Consider the following 22,288-nt stretch of genomic DNA (forward strand, 5'->3'; position numbering starts at 1 on the left):
AAGCCTGCAGCCTAGCCCCTCTGGGAAATTTTAGGAGGCGCCGTACACAACAAACTATACAAATATGAAGTACGTTCCTTTGGTGTGTCTACGATTTGTACTATTCTCTTTGCACATTTAGCGCAGCTGAACGTCGGTATTTATCAAGGGGTGATGTCATGCTCGGCGAACCCGATTTCACGTCGGACAGAGGCCTTCGCAAAAGCACTTTGCCGTCCGGACTGTGGGAAGGAAGTCAGCTGACCAGTGAGTTTCTATCTGTTTACTCAACACGAGGCAAAAAAAAACAACAACAAGAAAACCAAACAAGACGAGCGAGAGGCGCAGATTGCCAGCACAACACACAATAAAACTCGTTACTCCTCCATTCATCATTTATACATCCAGATCAAGGCAAACATCGAGAAGCGCGACAGCCCGGCTGCTCCATAGCTGATGCCGGCACGGGAGAGACGGGCGTGCAACACCCGCGCCGCCGCCAGGCGCTGGACTGCTTGCTCGGCGCGCGTTCGATACATAAATAAGTGGCGGCTGGTGCCGGTGCAGCGAGGGTCACTTGGACACCGCTTCCTCGAGGCAGTCTGCGATCCGCGTCACCTCGTCGATGGCCTGGCACTGACGCTGGAGCACGCTCGGAATGGCCGAGATGCCGTGGAAGGCGCCCGATATGCTGCATGCCATGGACGCGATGGTGTCTGCGTCGCCACCGCACGCCACCGCGAAGTACAGGCAGCGCACGAACGGGCTCTCGTGCTGCGTAACACGAGTGGCAAGCTTTTCAATAACGGCACGCGTTGGAACTCGTTGCCCTGGAGCCCGCTTTTTTTTTTTTTTTCGCTCACAAACCACGGGCGGACTCAGCACATTTTTAGAACGTTCGTTCACTGGACATCTCCACCATGAATGGAGAAAGATGGGTGGCAGCTCCTGCGCTCAGCTGACGTGAGAACGGCGCTTCAGCGGCACTCCAATGGCGATTCAAGAGGGTAAATTATGTAACCGTGCGGGCTCCGGGCGCCTAATCGAATGCGCAGGAGCGGAGGGATCGAGAAAAGGTGATAAAGCCCTCTGTTGATAGATTCAAGTCTCCGCATTCACGGGACCCCTTACCTGACGTGAAGAATAGTACGGGTATTTCTCAAGCGACTCCCGTCAAAACTGTCCCAAAACAAAACAACCTTTACTCATTCGCCGACACCCAAGCACTCCCTTAACAAGCACAAGGACATGTTGCTGCACTTAACTAATGGAATGCTTTAGGATGCCGCTTTACCGCTACATTTACACCGCCGCCACCAGCCGCGATGCGCGCAGGCAGCTCTATTCAGCAGTGGCAAGAGTACAACGGGGAAAGCATAAACGGCACCCATGGTTAGAGTGCAGTATGCAACCGCACTCTAACCGCTTCGAAGATTCTAAACGAAGAGGCTATACCGGGTGTTTCAGCGAACACTTTAGAACTTTTCTTAATTGCCTGTTGCAGATGGCACCATTCCAATCCTTGAGAAGGTCTACTCGAAGAGAGGGACATTACTAGCACAAAAAATTGAAATGCATTATCGGCAAATTAAAAAAAATAATTAATTAAGTTTTTAGCTAATTACCTTACGGCACGTATTGCAGTTTATGAATTTAGCCAGGGAGTTCGCCAGGCGGATCCACTTGGAAGGAATTCTCAGAATGACACCAGTTCCGTGATATTCATTCCCAACCTTAGCGGAGAAATGCATTGGCGTTCCAGTTACTTTTGTGCTTCAATGGATAAAACGGCGTTTTCTTAAGAAAATAAGTAGAACGGCAGTGCCTTTTTACCACAAGTTCGACGGCGCCTATCTCGCAAATGGTGTCATCCAAACGATATCATTTTCAAGAGGATAAGCTTTGTACTTTCACCCGCTATGATTTGCAAATTGCTATACGTGCTATAAGGTAATTAGTTATAAACTTAATTAGTGATATTTTGGTAATTAGTAAATTATGCATTGTATTTTTTGCGTGCAAATAATGTCTGCCTCTTCGAGTAGACCAGCTCATGGACTAAAATTGTGCTATCTGCCGCAGGCAATTTTTAAAACTATTTGAGAGTATTCGCTGAAACACCCTGTATACTAAAAGAAACGGCGGGACAAATGTGCACACCCTGCGAAATTCTTACCTCAAAGTCTTTCAAGGGTCTCTGTGATCTCAAAAAGCTGTAGATTGCCGTGGGCACAGATCCTTGCGCTGTGATGTCGTTTCCGAGCGTTTTCGCCACTTCCGCTGGTGTAGGATCAAGGTCGGGATTGGACACGATCTTTTTTATGTGCATCAACTTGAATACCAACGGTCTGTGAAAAAGCAGACAAGAAGCAAAGCACGCTAGCGCTATAGACCCTGTAAGTGGTTCTTAAATAGCATCTAGACATTGTAAGTGTATTGTAACGTGTGAAGAACACACCCTCAAATCTTTCGATATGATAAGGAAGGAAGCACACATTCTTGCGTGCTATCTAATATGCGTTTGTTAATTAGGCTACTCCCTGCAAGGCGGCATTTTAATTCACAATACGAATAAGACAAAAATATGTATGTGCCCCTCCATATAATGCGTGCATTTCAAGTGCTTGCCCTAATTTCACGCGACCGCTACCTAAAGTACACGCACAAAAAAAGAAGGAAAGAAAGAGAGGTTGCTACTTGTGGCGCTTCAGGTAAATATATTTCACTCACTTGAACCCATCAATGGCCTCCTCAAGCTTGTCCATTAAGGCTATCAGGTGGTCGATGAACACCATGGGGTCCAGCGGGGTCTTAGGATCACTCTTCAGCGCCAGAAACACAGCCATGCACTGCATGATGGCGGCGTTGTAGCCTATCTTGTTGCTGTGCGTGATCCGGGCCTGGTTTCTCGCCGCCTGCAGGAACAACAACCGGATGATGGAATGAGCGTACGCGTCCACAGCACGCCTATAAGCGGGTGCTTGTCTTGAGCAGTATAGGAAAATGATCGATGTTTTTCGTGTACCGTGTCTGTAATGCATTGGTATATATACCTCTGCCAACACTGTACAGAAAAGAACGGTGGTAGAGTATGTAAAAGAAATTCGATATGTTGCGTTATCGATATCGTCCGTGCGTGGTTTCCCACAAGGACGATCTAGCAGTTTATACATTGCTGCATTATATTTCCTCGGATGTTTGATTCAAATGGAAAGTTTGTGAACGCAATTGATGGTACATCGCATCACTGATTCATATCTGCCATGTTTAAAAAAGGCTGGATCGACATCTACGAGCGCATTTAGTTTGAAGGTCGCTTTATTTCTTCTCAGCTGCGCAGTATTCAAGCGTACATTATATATATATATATATATATATATATATATATATATATATATATATATATATATATATATATATATATATAAAGCCAGCAAAGACACCAAGGACAACATAGGGGAAATTACTTGTACTTACTAATTGAATTAAAGAAATGACAAAGTAATGGAAACTAAAGTGGATAAAAAAAACTGGCCGTGGGTGGGGAACGATCCCACGTCTTCGCATACCGCGTGCAATGCTCTTACTATATATACTGCCAGGGTTAGTTCTAGACTCCGCCGTCCTCTCACCCTGCATCGTTGCCAATAAGGCTGCCGTAAATTTGTCAAAGCACCTAGAAAGTGTCAATCACTGTCACCACTGTCCCTTTCAGTTTGATGTATGTGAGAACGACCGGGCATCATGCTGTCTGCTCCAGCAAAGCCGAAGTGCCTTTTTTTTTTATTTGTAAATTCTGATGAATATTGCTCCACCGGTCGAAAGTATTGAAATTAAATACTTGTTCTGTTTACTTTGTAGCTTCGCTCAAGTTGTTTACGTTTGAAAGGTAGCCTGAAGAATTTCTCTTTACTTATATATGAGTGAATGATAAGACTGAATAGAGAAGTGCAATCACGTGCACTAGACGGCACAATTATACTTAAAGCAATGCGCTGTGTGCGCTCGTTCTTTCGTTCCTTCCTTCCTTCCTTCCTTCCTTCCTTCCATCCTTCCTTCCTTCCTTCCTTCCTTCCTTCCTTCCTTCCTTCCTTCCTTCCTTCCTTCCTTCCTTCGCGTGTGTGTGTGTGTGTGTGTGTGTGCGTGTGTGTGTGTACATTCGCGCGCGCATAGGGGAAGGGAGTTCAGGTAATACTGGACGCTTACCTCGACCATCTTCTCCAGATCATCCATGAAGAACAACGCGACCGGCGCCACGCGCATCGCAGCGCCGTTGCCATACGAGCCACGTCCCCCAAACTGCTCCTGGCCAGGCTTGTACGGATCCTCGTAGTTGATGTTCTTCAGCTTGCGAAATACGTCCCGAACCGCGTTTCCGTACTCGCCGACGAGAGTCTCGTTCTCAAAGTACTCAGTAGTGAATCTGAAATAGACGAAAGATCATTTGCTTGCGGCCTTGTACTATGAAAGGGTGCTATGGAAGAATGAAGCTCCATCATGGGCCACGGCACAAAGCTGAACCCCATTAAGATTTGCTGTAAGCAAGGTACATCAGTAACATAAATTAAAACGTGGAAATTGTAGTAACAGAAGACCATCCATGCACGACTGCCACTGTGTGGTACCTTTGTGATTGTGGTATGAGTAATGAGCGCTCAGCGCACAGTACAATCACCCAATGACAATGTAGCGAGGCCGCATCGTATACTCTGAAGTAGTCACACATAAGGATGTTCAAATGTATTCTTTACAGTCAGAGTTGCAACGTGCGCTGACGGTAGGTGCGTACGCAGCGCCCCGTTGGGTCTTCTACACTTTGACTGTGAAACAGCCGCGCATCCCGAACTTCCATCGCCTTAAAAGCGCGCTGCTTTCCGCACCGCTTAAAGGTGTACAGCATATAGTGCACCAAGTATAAGTAAACAACTGAATCACCTTTTCGCCACGTCGAAGGCATCGAAGCGGCGCTTGGCAAGTAGTGACTTAGCCAGGCACATCGTCATCGCAGTGTCGTCTGTGTAGTGGTACTCGCCATGGCCAGGGTGAACTGCGAAACGAAAGCACTGTCGTTCCTTACTAACGAGAAGCAATATTTCGATTTCGTGAAGAGTATGCCCAACGAATTAAAGGCCACGGGCTTATTTTTTTTTTCTTTTCTTTTGATATGAGTAAGAGATCTTGGCGCCCTGTGGCGCCCACTGCTCATTGTCTCATCAACTAAAGCAGGCTCTAAGACAGGCCGAGCTATCATAGCATCCGCAGGAAATGAGCTCCTAGCACCATCACGTATGGGATACTACATGCCCTATGGCAGTGTATCGCCAACAGTTCGGCGCACAGACCACTAGGGGTCCTTGAGAGAGGTCAAGGATTTCCTCGAGGACCCCTCTGAGACGTGGCACTGTCGGGAATTGTTAGTTCAAAGGGAGCGTGGCTTCCAGCGAGGCTTTTAAAATCGCTATACGTTTGAAATTGCGTTATCGACATTGATGTTCACGAAATCGAGGACAAGAAACAAAAGTGGTGCGTAAACGGACTTCCGGCTTCGACCACCTTCAATTTCAGCTGACGTCATCATCTTCGCTTTGGGCACGAGCGCAAAAGCTATATTATGTAGATTCACAACGTCGATCGTAGTGACAAACCACACCAGTATGAGTATAGTATGGCTCTATTTTAGCATGTCTTCTGGGGCGTACGCTTGCACATGAAATAAACAAAAATTGCCCTCAAGGGGGGTCCGTGCGTGTTCTGTGAGCGGCTCAAAGAGATTCGAGGACCAAAGCTACACTGCGCTCAGTGCCAGTAAGAAGCTCACACAGGCGAACATTTAAGGCAAGTGGAACATTCCTTAGCAAAAATGATGGCACTAAGCAAAACCAAAAACAGGATTTTTGACGGGTTTACAGGATATAACTTCGCGACCTTTACATTTGTGCACTGTGCTTTTGTCTTTTCAGCAATAATTACATGACAGATAAAAGCAACTGGAGGAATGATACTTCATCCTGAGAAGTGATTAATAGTGGCCAAACGAGGAAAGACTTCCCTTGCTTGCTCACTGTAGATCACTTCATATAAACTCTTTGTATTGCTTGGATTCGATTCTCATCAGAATTGTTTTATTTTTCACAGACCGGCTCTGTCTTGTACCCTGCATTTGTTCTGTTTTATTTTCGCCACCCGACTTCAATTAAGCCGGTTGGCACGCTTAATTATGATACTCTTATGGTGCGATATAACTTACCCTTGGAAGGGCGGAAGTTGCGGCCAGCGCTGGGACCGGGCACTACGGTGTGTTTCAGCAGATTCTGGAAGAAGGTTTGCTGCGTCGGAAAGTGACTGCCCGTGAAATCCGTCTCGAAGGGGGCACCCACGCAGTCGCCCAGGAGAGCGCCCACTAGGCAGCCCTCGAACTTTTCCACCAGGGTCGTGTCAGTGGACATTCTGGCGTGCTGCAGCAGAGCAAGGAATTGAGATCATTATTGAGGGCTCAAAGCTAGTCTCATCCCGCGTTCATTTTCTTTAAGACTCACAAGCTACTTGAACTAGCCCTAAGTCAATCCACGATCTGCAAACAATCCTCAATCGCGATGCCCTCTATACGGTCGCAACTAACTGCGCTAAGATAAGTGTGTCTTTGTAATTATATCCGAAACACTATCAGAACAGGCTCCGCCGTTGCTCTTAGAAGTTATGAGCTGTATACGGTGATTTTATCACGCATAAAACAGTTGACACTAATCCCAAATAAGACGAGTCAGTCGCTGTAAAAACAACGTGCAGAGCTGAAGTCTGCAGTTCATTTTGGAAGCCTAAAAAGAAATAAAAACACATGCCGAGGGGCATTTCATGACTGCAAATGAATGCCTGACTAAGTGTGAATGCATTTTGATGCAATATGACACAGAGCGCAGGGGCGTTCTGTTTAGGAGGTAATCTCCAGCCTAGTAAGGAAGAATATCACAAAACCTGACTGCCAGATTCATCTCTAGATGGCACCGATTGCATTGAAAAGCAAACTAAAATAAAAATCAGTTTGCTCCGGACGAACACAACTAAAGTATGAAACTTTTACTTTCAGCATTCTATTATAACAACCATTTATAACAACGCCTACTCAAGAGGGCCTTATTATGGCTCCAAGCCTTATCAACGATAACGCTTTTAGAATTCGAGACTACCGAAATAGTACGACCGAGCACGTAAACACCGCTTTTTTTTTTAAGGATATGTGGAAACCATAACCAGCGGAATGGCTGAATCACCTGCAAGTGTGTTGTACAAATGAAGACGTGATTCATCCTATGTTACAGCTCCTTTGGTTTAACGCATCTGGGCACCATGGCCATCTCTGAATCAGCAGTGAAGCTGCCGCTGTTGACATGAGACTGTTGCTAGCCACAACTGATTCGGATGCATTGATATTGCGCAGGGACGATTAAGAAATGTTTCATAATGGACAGTAGAGCCAGCAAGAATCACCAATGTCAAAACTGTGCTTTCCTCACGAAACAATAATTACGTTCCCGCTAAAATATTGGGGCATTCTTTTTCTTTTCGAAGTTAAGACCGATAGTTGTGCCCCTAACATCTCGTGTCCAGCAAACGGTTGCTGCGCCTTACACTTCCCGTCATAAGATGAGCGACCGAAGCAGAAAACAGAATGTCTCAACAATACCAACAGCGGCTAGGTAAGAGAATGGCGAAATTTTACACGCTTTACGCAATGACTTTTAGCAATGAGCAGCCCTTGCAGGGCCCATATGATAACAAAAAAAAAGAATAATAATAATAAGACGGAAAGAGCGGTCATTTAATTATTGCAGCGCGACTGCAAGATTGGTGCGAACGCCGCAGACTGTACTTTACCCCCTACGCGCGTATATAGCTGCACAATTCTTATCAGTGCTCAAAAAAAACAAAAAACAAAAAACCGAAATGACAGCGCCCCGTGGAACACAGAGAAGGTAGCTGCTGCTTGTAAAGCACGACCACGGGGGCAGCTTGGCCGCGCAGCTTAGCCCGCCCGAGCAACAGGCGCCGCTGACGCCGACAGTAAAAGCTCCGTTGGCGCGTTGCAGTATACACAAGCAGTCCCGCGTGCGAAACTCGGCACAAAGAGCACGATCGCTACTTACAGCTGCAATAACACGAGCTCTCCTGAGCGCGCTCTCGAGTAGAGGAAGATACGGCGCAGCGGTGGGAGTGGCGCTCTTCACAACTATTCCCGGTACAGGTCTCCAGGCGACAGCGGTCCGCGCAGTGCAAGCGAGCGCATCGCCGCTATCGCGAGCCGACGTTATCCTGTCTGACGCCAAGAGTTGCGACACGCGAAGCCAAGCGCGCCCTCGACGACCAACGCTGGCGCGTCGCACGTGACCTCCACCGATGAGTCACGCCTGAAAGGGCGCGATCTCTCTTCGGCAACGAAGGGAAATCACGCGTCACTAAACGTATCGTAGGTAGGGCAGGTAGAGCGCAGCTGGCTACAGGCGTAATGGCGGAGGCGTAGCTGCAACGCACTCCGGCCTGCATACCGACGCACGCATCGTTTCGGACGGAACGTCGACCTTAGGAGCTCAGTTAACGTGGGTAGTGGGCCGTTATCCTGCAATATGGCCCCAAAAGAAATCAAAGCAACAATAGAATGTAACGACACGAAAGGCTGCCGCCTTTACTGGCCCGACTTAAGCGTTGCGGCCAAGCTTTGACGTTTTTCAGTGTATTTAGAATACCTTTCAAATAGACTACGAGTGATAAGCAGCCACGGGCATTCACATGAGTAGCCTTGATGACTACAAACACAACAGCACATCTCTCTCGCGTATAATAATGGGGTAACGCATGGGAGATTTCCTAATATTAGAGATTTTATTTTTTTCGTTCCTACATACGGAATGTGCCTCACAGTGGCGCTCAGAGAGAGAAACGGGATGGGAAAGGCAGGGAGGTTAACCGGATACGATTCTGGTTTGCTACCCTGCATTGGGGGAGGGTAAGGGGAAATGAAATATGTATCTGGAGCAACCAGCATGGTGATTGACGGCAAGCTTCATTCGCAGGGCAAACTACTTTCCGTATTGCCTTCTATCAACGAGTCGCATTCAAGAGAGAGAGAGAGAGATAAAGAGAGAACAGGATAAATGAAAGGCAGGGAGGTTATCCAGAAGTGAGAGATGAAATTAAAGGTTGGGGGGTGAAAAGTGGGGTAAAATGCAGAGCAGTAACTGTCTATCAGCTGCATAGGGGTAGAGAAATTAAAGAGGGAAAGAGTAGGGAAGAGGGGGATATGGCACGGACGTGCCGGTTCCGAAGGAGCAGCAGTGCCTTGGTCACGCACGCCACGACTGTGGGCTGAGCCGGGTTGCATATCCTGCACTGGGCAAACTGGCTTCAGGCGGACTCAAGCTACACTTCTGTAGCGTTTCGTTTGTGGTTCTTACGGAATTTTGTTGTGTGAAAAAAAAATAAAGGATATTTTCCTCAAAACATCGAGAGAAGGAAAGGAAGTCCCGTGCTGATGTTGCCGACGTAGTGAAAATTCTCAGCTCTGTATCACAGACGGTCGCTCAGCCCGGTTACCTCAAGAAAACGCAGCAGCGCTTTCGTGGCCTTCTACAGCGGCGATATACGAGGTCATAGTCCACGAATCTTGTTCAACGAGAAAGGTCTTCCATCTAGCTGGTTGAGAGCGGTGCGAAGGGCAAGCCCTTCAATTTCGATGGACAGGCGGTAGAACAGAACCTTTCGCAGCACAGAACGCACAGAGCGGTTTCTTCGCCTTGAAATTTTTATTACCTTTATGCTACGCAAATGTTACGACACTCTACTCATGCAGCCGTCACTAAAACATTCAGCACACCTATATATGGCTTTGCAGAATCGTTGATCAAAGACCAGCGATGCTGTCACACTTTCCCGCCAGAGATGATTATGGCAGCTTAAGGCACCACGCCCTCTAAACGCTGTTTATTTCTCGAAACACGCTCTGCTCATGTGAGGCCATCCACTAGCACCGCGTCTGAGGGCACCCCACTCTGATTAACGCGTTTAATTTAACGTTTCCAATTACGTAAAGCCATTTTCAGTGTCCATGTCGCGTAGGGTCATTCAACGACGCAAAGTGCAATGTTTCCCCTATAAATCTTTGTTCTCCAATTTGTACCTATATACTTACTTACCTAATTCATTAAACATATTTTTTTGCCTTTATTCCCCCTAATTATTGAGATAAACTTTCAATTAACTTCACCGCTTTGTACAGCGTTCTATACACAGGGTTCTGCAGCACTCTGTACATTTCTTATGTAGAGATTGCGGGTTCGGCCCCCACAGGCGACAAGTAGTTTTCTCGTCCACTATCATTTCTCTTTGGCATATAATTCTACACGGCAAATAATTTTGTCTATGCTTTCTTCGTCTTCATTATCTGTTGGGTTCATATCGTTGCGACAAAACAAAATCGGACTCTTCGTTCCCCTTCTTCTCGTTATAGTTAACCTAGCGTTTTGAAAGTTCTCCCGCGGATGCTTTGCTATTTGCTCCCTATTCTCGTCAAATTTCATTCCTGTCTGCCTTTCAGTTTTTATACTCCTATCGGTATAGTCACTCTGTGATCTACGCGGTCTGGTAAAACATAGTGCGACTTTCATAATTTCTTGTGACTTCCTTAACTTTTCCGCATCTCTGTATCGCCTTCAGTAACTTTTTCAACGAACCCGCTTTATTCCTTCGATATTCCTTTCCGATTCGCCCTTTAGTTCTTTTACACCAACCATTCCAAACGTTAACGGAGTGCGATTTGCAGCGAGAGAGACATGGTTAACTCAGATGTTTATAATTTCGCCTTCCGGCGAGACACGACGCCTTGCGTAACACGGCAAAGTGTTGTCTTGATTCGATCATTAGTTATCGCGTATTGAGGCTATGAGCACCCTTTTCGCAAGCGCTTGACTGTTCTTCCGTGTACGCCGAAGTGCACAGAATGAAATGGACAGGTGAGATTAATAGTAAGAAAGAAACCAGCAAATGCCCAATTAACAAACATGCACTGTCTCCTAACAGCAAGGAGTTTCACACTTTGTTGTTATTACGTAGAGGTTAAAGAGAATACTAGATATTCATCGGTATTTTGTACAGATTACTTACCAGAGGACAATATCGTGGCTAGCGTATGTATGGAGCTCTTGCATAGCTGTTGAGGCAACACGGGAGGGATCGTCTATGGTATATGAATTTGCGTAAACTTCCCATGATGTGACTCCACCTGTCTAGCCCGTCTATAGCTTGGAGTAGCGTTTCCAAATGCGAACTCTTTTATCATTTGAATGGAAAATAGCCCATTTTGTGACTTCCGATGGCGCATAGAAATGATCGCGCACCTCCTTTGCGAGTCTCCTCGTTTCAACCCGCAAAGGGCAAGGCTTTCAGCCACTCTGGACCAGCTGGACAAGCGCCCACGCGCGGAAAGTAAACATTTTGGGAAGTGGCCTACACGGACACGAGTCCCTACAAAGGCGCTGCGGCGTTACTTAAGAGATACTGGACTGTGTGACAAGTTGTGACTGCGTACTGCGTGACGTTCAATGTCTTAGTGGGACGTTGAGACTGTGTATGACTATGCGGCGCCTTCGCACGCTGTGTGACCGCGCCCCCAAAGACAGTTTTGTATTATTATTTCTTTTACTTTCCTCTCCTCACTAGCACAGCTCTTCCCCTTCCCCGGTAAAGGGTGGCCAACCGGAGGTAGCCTCGGGTTAACCTCCCTGCTTTTCCTTTGCTTTTCTCTCTCTGTCTTTCTCTTCCTTGTTGCTTTCAACCACTTTTGTGTCCTCTCCTATTTAGTTTTCTTGAAGCATATTTCTTATTAAAAAATTCGTTATATGGGAACGATTGCCGTCGTTTAGCCTCTAATTTCAGACATTAGACTGTTTTCAGAACACTACGGAAAACAGTAAGTGTTTAGAGTACCCCAAAATAATATACGCAGGTGTTTTTGTTGCTCTTCAAATGTGATCTATAGGCTTAAGCGACACTCGTACTTTGTGGCCATGACGGATATCGTACGATGAAGTGTACCTGTCAGTGGACAACGCTTCACTAGGCTAAAGAAACGTTGCGATATAATCACACAGCATTGAAACAACAATAAAGAAGCGGCAATGTGTTTTCTGAACGAAGCCGTGCCGAAATCGCCGAAAATAATCCATGCGGTATCCATGGTTCTCGTGGTAGTCGACCCACTTGCAGCCGATAGATTTACTCAGTAGTAATATTAGCGTGAAACTGTACAGCTGACATTTCTCGTGGTACGCCTTATGGATAATCCAACAGCCCGTTACGTTAGGAGTTGTTAGACCAGCCACCTTGCTGTCGCTTTGTCTACGTTTGCTTCTCGATTTCTTTCTCCTTTTAAGTTTGCTGGCATTCTCCTAGTATAGCCCGTTACTATTGCGGCAGAAGGTCGACTGCACCGGAGTTGTCCGGCCGAAAGTGCTTTCCGCGACACAACAAAGAAAATGATGAGGAAACAAGCGCAAAAAAAAAAAAAAGCACGTGCGTTGTGCGGTCGCTCGCTGCTGTCTGCTCGCAGGGCTGCACGCGGCACGCGACGCTGGTGACAACGTATCATACGCGCGCGCGTTCGAGTGGTAACGGCGAGGAGGAACAGGGCAGCCGGGACGTGAGCACGGCGAGCACCAGTGGCGCCACCGGTGTCGCAAGGACGGTTCGTAATCTGCACGGGGTCGCGCAGGAATTCTCCCCGTTCAAGGGTGTGTTTTCGTCCCACAGAGCTATCGCTTTATCGCACCTGCATGTAGTATGCTCGCGCGAATATACTACAGGCCGCTGCTGACGCAATCTGCACGTGACGAGGAACCCACGCACTGGTCTTCGCAAAAGCAATCGTAGGCTGACGGGGTGCGGGTTAGCGATACAAAGGCCGCGGTATATGGTCTTCCACTTGCGTCCACGTTTGAAGGTCAAAGAAAAGTGGAGTAAAAGCGCGTATCAGTGAATCCGCCGCAATGGACGTCCATGGCGAGGTCGCTGACGCGCAGCAAATGAGAAAGATAAACAAGTCAGACCTCCTTCCCAGATATCGCTGTGAGCGTCTGCTCGCTTCTCGAAGATTTGACACAGTGCCAGAGTTCAAATGATCGGCTAATCCTGACCATGCAAATGCCGCCACTTTATTTAGAGTTCCCTGGCATGTATGCAAGAGGATGGTGTGAGGCGTTTCTCTGTGTGAAATAACTGTCTACACTCCGAGATAAAACAACGTGTTATTACTGTGATGGCCCCCACAGCAGCGCAGCAACAACAGCCTTTCCGGAAAACCGTCTCCGGTGAGAAGACATTATTCTGGGCAGCTTTCCGACATTTTGGACAGTAAAAAAAATTACCAGTGCGCCCCGGATTTTCATATCGCAGAATTTCCCCAACGACAGGCCCCGATTTCCACGGACTGTGATAACGACACCCTGCCTTTTTGTAAACAAGAGTAACACTGAAACGGAGAGGGCCGAATAGTGTATACTCGGGGTTCACAAAAACAAAAACAAGAAAACGTTTATATTTTGCTATTTTTATTTTATCATGCGATATTACGCTAGCAAAAAAAATTTTTTTTCAAACTTTGCCCCTAGTAATATTTTGCCTTGAAGTAACTCGTTGCTAGCGGAGCTTCCCGTGATTGAGCTAACTGCGCCCGCAAGGTTATTCGCGCCCATCAAACTAAGGGAAACTGCGACCTGCTTTACATGCATAATCACCGACGGCACCTTCGCTGCGCTTTTGTTAACTATTCTTCTTAATGCCGTCGCGCCTGTTTTTCCACGTCATTCCACTGCATAGTTTCTCTTTCTGCTGCAGAAAAAGCTTGCATATATACACGCAAATTAGACGCTTAAAAAATTAACTTCTGGGGTTGTACGCGCCAAAATCACGATCTGATTATGAGGCACGCCGCAGCCGGGGGACTCCGGAATAATTTTGCCCACGTGGGGTTCTTTAACGTGGCCCCGGCGGACGGGAGACGGGCGTTTTTACATTACGCCCCCATCGAAATGCGGCCGCCGCGGCCGTTAGAAGCTTCATTGTCAAATCTGCAACGAAGCGATAGGTTTAAGAGATGCGTAGTAATGCACGGAGTCGCCCCTGAGGCAACATCGATCTTTTGATTGACCGACACCTCTGCAATGCCTTGGCGAAATGCGCCAGGCTCGTCACAGACGCCGCCCGCTATTCGTCGGTCGTCCTATGACGCTCCCGCAACGCGACCGTGTTAAGAGCAGAATGTGGGCGCCATGCTCGCTACACAACGAAACGGGCGCTATTATACAGCGATGCGCACCAGAATGAGTCATGCGCGACCGTGGTGCGTAGTATCCATGCAGCCAACAGTGAAGTAATGTTCTTAAAGTGAGCAGAAAGGCATTGCCGAGTGGAAACGTGATGACTAATGCGCCAAGCTGTTCAACTAGAGAATTACTAAACACAGCAGGGGGGTGCCGAGAGTTCTCGCATTGCTTCGCACATCCGTGATCAGAATAAGCCGATAATTTCTCGCAGTTCTGTAATTAACCCAAGTGCATTTCTCTCGCTTTACTTAAATGAGCACCAAATGCCTACCGCTTCGCAGGCTAATTAGGGCCCAGGATCAGACCTCTCAAATCTTGGCAGTCCAGAGGGCTCGCGAGAGGGCCGTCAGGTTTCACCTGATGGTCCCCGAGTGGGCCTAGCCAGGTGACGTGGAGTTTGCTTACGTCTATAGTGGACCAAATAAAGTTGTTTCACTCACTCACTCACCTCTGTTTCACTGCGAAGCTATTCTGGAACACTGACCTTTTAATTAAAATCGAAATAACAAAAATAAATTCGGAGGCATCTTTAGATGCCTTCGGTTTAAACTGAGAACCTCGAAAACTAATTATATGGGATTTTTTTCGGCATAGATTCTGTCCTTTATTCTGATTGCCAGCAGCTTATTTCTCATCAAAAATTAATAAGGCTTGCTATCGCATCTCATGTGCCTTACAATGATTCATCTCTGCTTACCTCGAATTCAATTACGGTTCGCCGTCGTCCCTCCTCCTCCTCATCCTTCTCACAATAAAAAAAATAATAAAAAAAGAACCTCTTGTAATTTGTGTTCATCAGACGCGCATACGTCGCACTTCAAAGCCGCACTTCGCAAAGCGGATATTTCAAATGGCTTTGGGCGAGCGCATCTCTACTCATTCATTCATCAACGTACCCGTATAATAGAGAGAGCGGCATCGTCTCACGTCGCGAGATAAGACGGCTTTCATTTCCGAACACAATAGCACAGCTAAGTTTAGCTTTTTTTTTTTCTTGTGTTTCAGCAGTTGCGAACGTACTGTGCCGCCATGATAGTAAAAGCATCTGAAACAACAGTCATCATGCATCGCCTGTTAACAGCTGATATACTAAGAGTGCTGTTTCGCAAGTTGTTTTGATTTCCCACGACGCGTGACAGCAAATGGTATTTCCGATAACTGACGCTTAGGAAATAGCGTGAAAAATAATACGCCTTGCTGTTGGGATAGAATTGTGAGTTAAACGCGGTATAGCCGAGATCCAATAGTCATTGAGCATCTCTTAAACAAAAGGCGATTGCCGAGGCAGTCCGAAGAGTGCGTGACGTCACATCACTGAGCCTAACCAGGTCTTCTTTGAAGTCAATCACTGCGAGTGGTATCCAGTCAACCGAATTCACCATCTGATGAAAATCGAATGCAGTCGTTTGCTATAAGAACCACGCGTGTAGCTAGGCAGCGAAATACATGCTTCGACGGCAATCTGCATGCCCTTGGTGTGAAGTCCTCAGCGCGCGCTAAGGGTTGACGACCGATTCAGTCTAAGGAGACGTCTCTCACTGCCACACGAGAGGAAGCCGTGGTATAGCGGAAACTACAAACAAACACGTATCCCCATTTGAGTCTGTACCTGCGCTATACTCTCATAAATTCCCCCACTGTGATAAATGCACAGCGCTTTACCACATTGTATGGGCACGCGCAAAGCACACCCGAGCACACACTCCTAACACGTCCCGGCAGCGCTGTCCAGCTCTGACTCGGCGAACCATCTCCAACTGATCGACCGAGCGAGAAGGGCTGAGAAGGTCGCTGCGGGACTCCAGGACTGAAGGGACCACCAACTGCAAAGCGGAGGAGCTACCCACGTTCGGTTCACTCGCATGCGCTTCTGAATGAAGTTTATTCTTTCTCTGTCTCTCATTGGCCAAAAATTGCCGAGAACTTGGTCACTGAAGCGGCAGGCGCAACCTTTTTGTCTTTAATAAAGCGCTCGTGAAGACGAGAACGGTCCGTTTTATACAGCGTGAACTTAACGTCCGCCTGCCTGAACGCAGCACTCGTGCGGATTAACTGCATCTCCTCCTTTCTAGCTACGACAGGGCCGAGAGCACAAGAGTCATCCCTGTAATTGATTCCGCAGGATACACTATTGTGACCAGTCGGCGCCGAGAGTACAAACCCCATGGAAGCGATTTTGTGCGCGACAGCGACGAGCGACGAAACGGGCCGTCGCTTGAACAGATCGCTCGGTGCCGTCGCTCGATCGCTCGGTTCTGGAAATCTAGAATTCGTCACTCGTCGCCCGGAATTACTATGAGCGACAAGCCAATAGTGCGAATCCGGAACTGGATGTGCATCACTCAAGTACTACCGATTGTCGCACGGAACGAGCAAACGATTGAGTTTTTATACGTGCAAGGATAAGAGCCTACTTACTGCAAGACCTTCAGAAATATTTCATGCTAATTTTTACAGTAAGACACATCAGCTTAAATTATTCAAGCACGCGTGACCCAAGTTTCGACGCGTATTTGCTGCCCTCATACCGGCAACACCGGGGAGACGTCGCTCAAAGTCGTTGTTCGCATGGGGTACGACTTGTAGGCGACGAGCGATCGCGACAGCCATCTCCCTTGCATCGCTTGTCGCTGTCGCGCCCAAGATCGCTTGCATGGGACTTATGCTTAAGTGTTGTTGTTGTTGTTGTTGTACTTTTCAGCAATAATAGTCTGTTCATTTCCTATGAGAAATTTCGATCAAGGAACGTTAATCGCTTTGCTTAGCATGAGCCAACTAATGAAGAAATACAGTACACATAAAAGTGCCGTCCATTATGAGGAAAGTCGGATTCTGTGCAGGTATTACTATTTCTTTGTTATTTATAAGCTCAACTCAACTGCCTAAAGTGTGTGTGCCTTTGCACCACTATAGTGGCCGAAACTTGCGGTTGCGTCGGTACGGGATTTCAAATTGATGGATGCTTCCGTTATGTCATCTGCTTGTTGCACTTATCCGAGATTGCACACGGCCTACTCACAGGAGGTGGTTTAAGTAACACCAATAATATTATTCACGCGTGAAATGAATTAGAATTTAGAAAAACGGCGCGAATTTCACGCTTCAAACGCAGGTATTTGTCACCAATCTATAAGCTTTAGTCTGTATTTATATGCGGCATAAATAATGGAAAATACTGTGCACGTACAGCTCCACCTTGTTGTGTCAAGCATTGCGCATAAATTGGTTAAAATTCACTACAGCAATCACACATATTTACCGGCCAATGCAGTGGGAACTGCAGCTCTGGGGAAAAAAAATCCCTCTTTCCAGTCATTTTTGAATGTATTTATGCAACCGCAGAGAATCGTGTAACTTGGCACCTGTGTGTTGCCGTTTTTTTTTCTTTCGACAGACAGGGGATGATGGTTCCATAGCCGCGATTTTATAGGCCTCGAAATTTAGATAGAGTAAACAGCATTAAGTTTATCGATCACGTCACAGAAAGTATGTTTTACTTTATGGACCTAGTCCCGCAGCTCGTCACTGTACGTCATCTGTCTCTCCTTTATGCATCACGCAATGTGTAATGCATACGATGCCATGAAAGCTCCGAGATTCTTACCTCTAAAAATTATGGGGTTTTACGTGCCAAAACCACTTTCTGATTATGAGGCACGCCGTAGTGGAGGACTCCGGAAATTTCGACCACCTGGGGTTCTTTAACGCGCACCTAAATCTAGGTACACGGGTGTTTTCGCATTTCGCCCTCATCGAAATGCGGCCGCAATGGCCGGGACTCGATCCCGCGACCTCGTGCTCAGCAGCCTAACACCATAGCCACTCAGCAACCACAGCGGGTATCCTTACCTCTACCGTCAATTTGTCTTCGTGCAAGTATAGGCAATCAGCGTCTAGCAAACACAACAAAACACATGTGCCTACAGCGATACAGAGACGCCTGTAATTCCTTAGATGTAGCGCATGTTTGTATTCTAGCTAAGTTGGGAAAAGCTCCAACATAACACAGAAGGGACTTTAAGGACATTGCACAATTTGGACGTTAACATGTTGAAGAGAGCTTACTTTTCTCAGAAAAGTAGGTCAAAAAATGACACCTAAGGAACTTATAAACAAAACTGCTTATTGCTTATTATTCGTCCATGCAGGCAGAAAATCAGATTTCTCGCTGTTTAAGTAACGCGGGAATTCGATTTCGGCACAATAGAGCCAAGCTCGGCAAAAAGGCACTCACTACAGAGGATATGTTATGAAGACAATAACAGTTAAAATGCCCCTATCCGTTAAAATCATGTCATTTGATGACATACCTCCATCCTTATGACATACCTATGACATCCTTTAGCTCAAATGTTTCTAAAGGTCACATACAATACAACGGACAAAAGGACAATCACAAGAAGGGCCGAACTACCACGGCGTTACTACTACTACTACTACTACTACTACTACTACTACTACTACTACTACTAATAATAATAATAATAATAATAATAATAATAATAATAATAATAATAATAATAACACGTCTAAGAATTTCGGACGTTGCCCTTTAGGCTATCTGTCGAACTTCACCGCAGTGCACCAGCGTAGCTCAATTGTCAGCATTATTAAACAAAGATTTTTTAGAAGGCCACCAAATTTTCAACAACTTTCTTTTCGAAACGCCGAAGGGTACGCCTTTTTATAAACATGCGTATTTACGGCCCTTAGTCGTAGCGTCCTTGCTGCGTTAAAGCAGTGTTTAGGCCAGGATTAAAATACTGCTCTATCGCAGCAGGAAAGCAACAAATAAAGGCCGTAAATATGCACGTTATTAGAAGGATTTACCCTATCGACGTTGCTTGGTGAAATTTGCTGAAATTCAAGCGCCCTTTTGAAATATCATCTTTAAAAATGCTGCCCATTGCGTTAGGTTGTTGCACTGCGGTGAAGATCGACCGATGAACGCAGGGGAAATGTTCAAAATTCCTGGGTATAATAATAATAATAATAATAATAATAATAATAATAATAATAATAATAATAATAATAATAGCTATCAAAATATTCAGGCACGGAATAGAAGAACTGGGTAAGAGCAAGTGTGTGCGTCATCTGTGCCATGTTATCTTTTCTAGGGGGTAACGTCACAGAGCCGCCTCAGAATAGTGCGTCCTATTCAGCACAGAGACACGGTGGTTGATAACGTCGGCAATCAGCAATTAGCAGGCACAATTACGGAAGCACATGCAGAGAAGTGCGTCTCCATGCCATGAGCACATCTTCGAAGGTCATGACAAGTAACTTTGGCTTGGCCGGCGACTGTCCTGGCTAACTGAGACTTTATATAGACGTGTTTAACATAATCCAGGATAGCTACCCTGCACAGGTAATTTTTACTGCCACTAAGCCCAGTATGAATGCAAATCTTCATGTGTTTTTACTTGAGGAACCATTTCGAAATGTATCTTGACACACTGAGTGAGACCGTGCAGGACTGAGAAAAGCACTACCTGAAGAAACGACGCAAGCAGGAGCACACAGACACGCATCTAGACAAACTGAAGTCTAGCCGTCGCAGGCTAGACTTCAGTGCTTGGTGGAGAGCGCGGGGAACGGACGGAAGGGATATAGGTGTCTAAGATGGGGCAGGTGGTCGCGCTATTTGGTCTGTCATGCCATTGAAACGATTCCAACCATGTCCCTGTACCTATACTGCACCTAATACAAAGGTGTGAGGACTTGTAGAGTCTGTGAATCTCTCTCTCTCAAACGCATGCAAGTGCTGTCACGCGAGACCTTTATGGCGTCTGGAGCAACCTAAGTCCGAAACTTTGTAAGCTGCGGTCGCTGGTGGCGCTGTGCTGCGTTTCTCCGCCGTCAAGCTCGATGGTTGCGCGTTTCATTCGTTGCAGGAGTCCGCTGTGCTCCTCTTATCGAGATGTGCCGTTTCATCTTGCCGTCTCACCACAGCTTCGCTTAGGCCGACTCGATCCCACAGTGCATGGGGCCATCATTATTCTAAAGCGGTTAGTCGGAGGACCATGTCATCATGGTCATGCTCTCTTTGTCAACGTCGCGCCGTCATCGTCTCCATCGTCGCCACACCGTATTAGTCGTGTCACGCTGTCCCGGCGTCGATCTACCGAAACATATCTACAATAATTTGTGCCAAACATTATCAAGCATGAGCAGTAAACTTCATAACTATTGATAGTGTACCCATTTGACTTCTGCGATCCGCATAAGCTATTCGGCTTTGGTTAAACTGAAAATCATGATGGTTTCTGCGATAAATCTTTTTCTTTTGCTTTAGCCTAGAAGTGTACAATATCTGCTGCTGCATATCGATTTTGATTACCGCCCTTAAATTAGTTGAAAAAAATGTTGTTATAGAAAGAAGAGCAATGGAGTAGCCGGGGTATTTTCTTTGTCAATATCTCCCCAGCCACCAATTTACAGCAGAACAGAACAGAAGCACAAAATGCCCTGTCTTAGGATAACAGCACTCTCTAAACAGCGGACTTAATTCATAATTTCGAATATAGTGGCTCAAGGTAATCTTCGGCTTGGTACCAGCTAGGCCGTATCATCATCCACGGTTCGTACCCTGTCACCAAGAGAGCAGCTCTCTGCAGCAAGCTCACATAATGCTGCTCCTAATACAACACTTTGATGTCTAACAATAATCGCTACAGTAGTACCAAAATATGCAGGTGAGGCGCTGAGCGTGGCGAATCGAGTAATTCTCTCGAATCTAAATAACGCCAATATATTCACATAAGACAAACGTGAGAAAATATGACGGGGGTGTACGCTTTTCGGCGTTCCTCTGTTGCTTGTGTCCTACAAGTACTCGCAGTGCTTAAAACCATTGGACAGAATTCTAACCAACCAGCTATCAAGTCTCCTAAATACGTCACCGTTAGCGGAAAGTATCCGGAAGTCCCAGCGCACACTGGACGCATGGAGCGCGCGCAAACATGAAACGAGCGCGCCGCTCTGCGCGCGCACATCAACAGGGCGCTCGCTTGTAGACGCGAGGAAAGTTGGCTCGCACGCCCGGCTGCTCACCTGACGCAGGAGGCTCCTAACGAAAAAGCTTCTCCGCGGCGAAGGCATGGCACTGCAAAACGGGGATGATGCGAGCACGCGACCACGACGGCCGGGCAGCTGAGCGGCGGCTTTATTGGGCCCGCTATCCGCGGCGGGGCACACTAGTCGACGACGCTTATCGGCTCACGTTTCCCAGGTCACCCGCACTCTTCGCAGACCCTCAATGGAGTGGTGACGCGCACACTCTTTCCCACTCGTGGAGGAAGGAAAGCGTAAGAGAGGCCCCGGCCAGCACGGGTGTGTTGGAGAAAATTTGGCGGAAGTCACGTGCCGTTTTTCGCAAAGGAGCACTGGGAATGGTACCCAAAACGTCAACGTTGCCCTAGCAACCGCACTCCCGAAGCTCTCGCTGCTACTCTCGGCCTCTGAAAAGTGAGATAAGATTTTTCGGCCCGTGTCTTTCTCGCAGCACATTCTGTTCGCGAGACAAGCTGACTTTGGAGCGTGGTGTGTAAGCTTGAAAATTGTGTTCAGGGACTATGAATGTGAGTGTCAGCCAGCAATACAGACACACAAGTAATTACGGCGCGGGTCTTCGTCGTCTTCTTCAACGTGCCACGAAAAAAGCACAGGAGCGCGTCTGCTTCACTAAAACTGCTACAGAAGTTTCGTAGGCCTTGTTCTGACGCGCATAGGCAGCACACACTACCGGCGTTTCGTAGCAATTCAAGTTCAAAGCTCGCGCTTATCTGCTCCGGCGAGCTGACTGGAGGGGCAAAGGGAGATGGCACACCAACATGGCTGCATAGCCGGCTTCAAAAACGTGACGTCAGGACCTCTCCTATTTTGTTTCTTCCCTCCGTGCTCCCAGCAAAGAGGTTGCAGACTGCCGGTGGCTGTGCGGT

General features: G+C 46.9%; 1 protein-coding gene across 3 annotated transcripts; it reads right to left on the reverse strand.

The window, feature by feature from the left end:
- Nucleotides 1-247: 247 nt before the first annotated feature.
- Nucleotides 248-21,543, reverse strand: LOC126544598 (ADP-ribosylhydrolase ARH3-like). Of its 3 annotated transcripts, none has more exons than XM_050192018.3 (7): nucleotides 21,402-21,543; nucleotides 6,227-6,434; nucleotides 4,915-5,026; nucleotides 4,186-4,402; nucleotides 2,710-2,894; nucleotides 2,156-2,327; nucleotides 248-753 (listed from the first exon to the last, which is right to left on the reverse strand). In XM_050192018.3, exons 1-7 carry the CDS (start codon nucleotides 21,447-21,449, stop codon nucleotides 553-555), a joined length of 1,143 nt encoding a protein of 380 aa, XP_050047975.1. In that variant the 5' UTR covers nucleotides 21,450-21,543; the 3' UTR covers nucleotides 248-552. The 3 variants fall into 3 exon arrangements, with proteins under 3 accessions (XP_050047975.1, XP_050047977.1, XP_050047976.1); XM_050192020.3 differs by lacking the exon at nucleotides 21,402-21,543 and adding an exon at nucleotides 8,121-8,283; XM_050192019.3 differs by lacking the exon at nucleotides 21,402-21,543 and adding an exon at nucleotides 7,248-8,108.
- Between the last annotated feature and the right edge of the window lie 745 nt (nucleotides 21,544-22,288).

Source organism: Dermacentor andersoni, chromosome 1 (assembly GCF_023375885.2).
Source record: "Dermacentor andersoni chromosome 1, qqDerAnde1_hic_scaffold, whole genome shotgun sequence".
Classification (NCBI taxonomy): Eukaryota; Metazoa; Arthropoda; class Arachnida; order Ixodida; family Ixodidae; genus Dermacentor; species Dermacentor andersoni.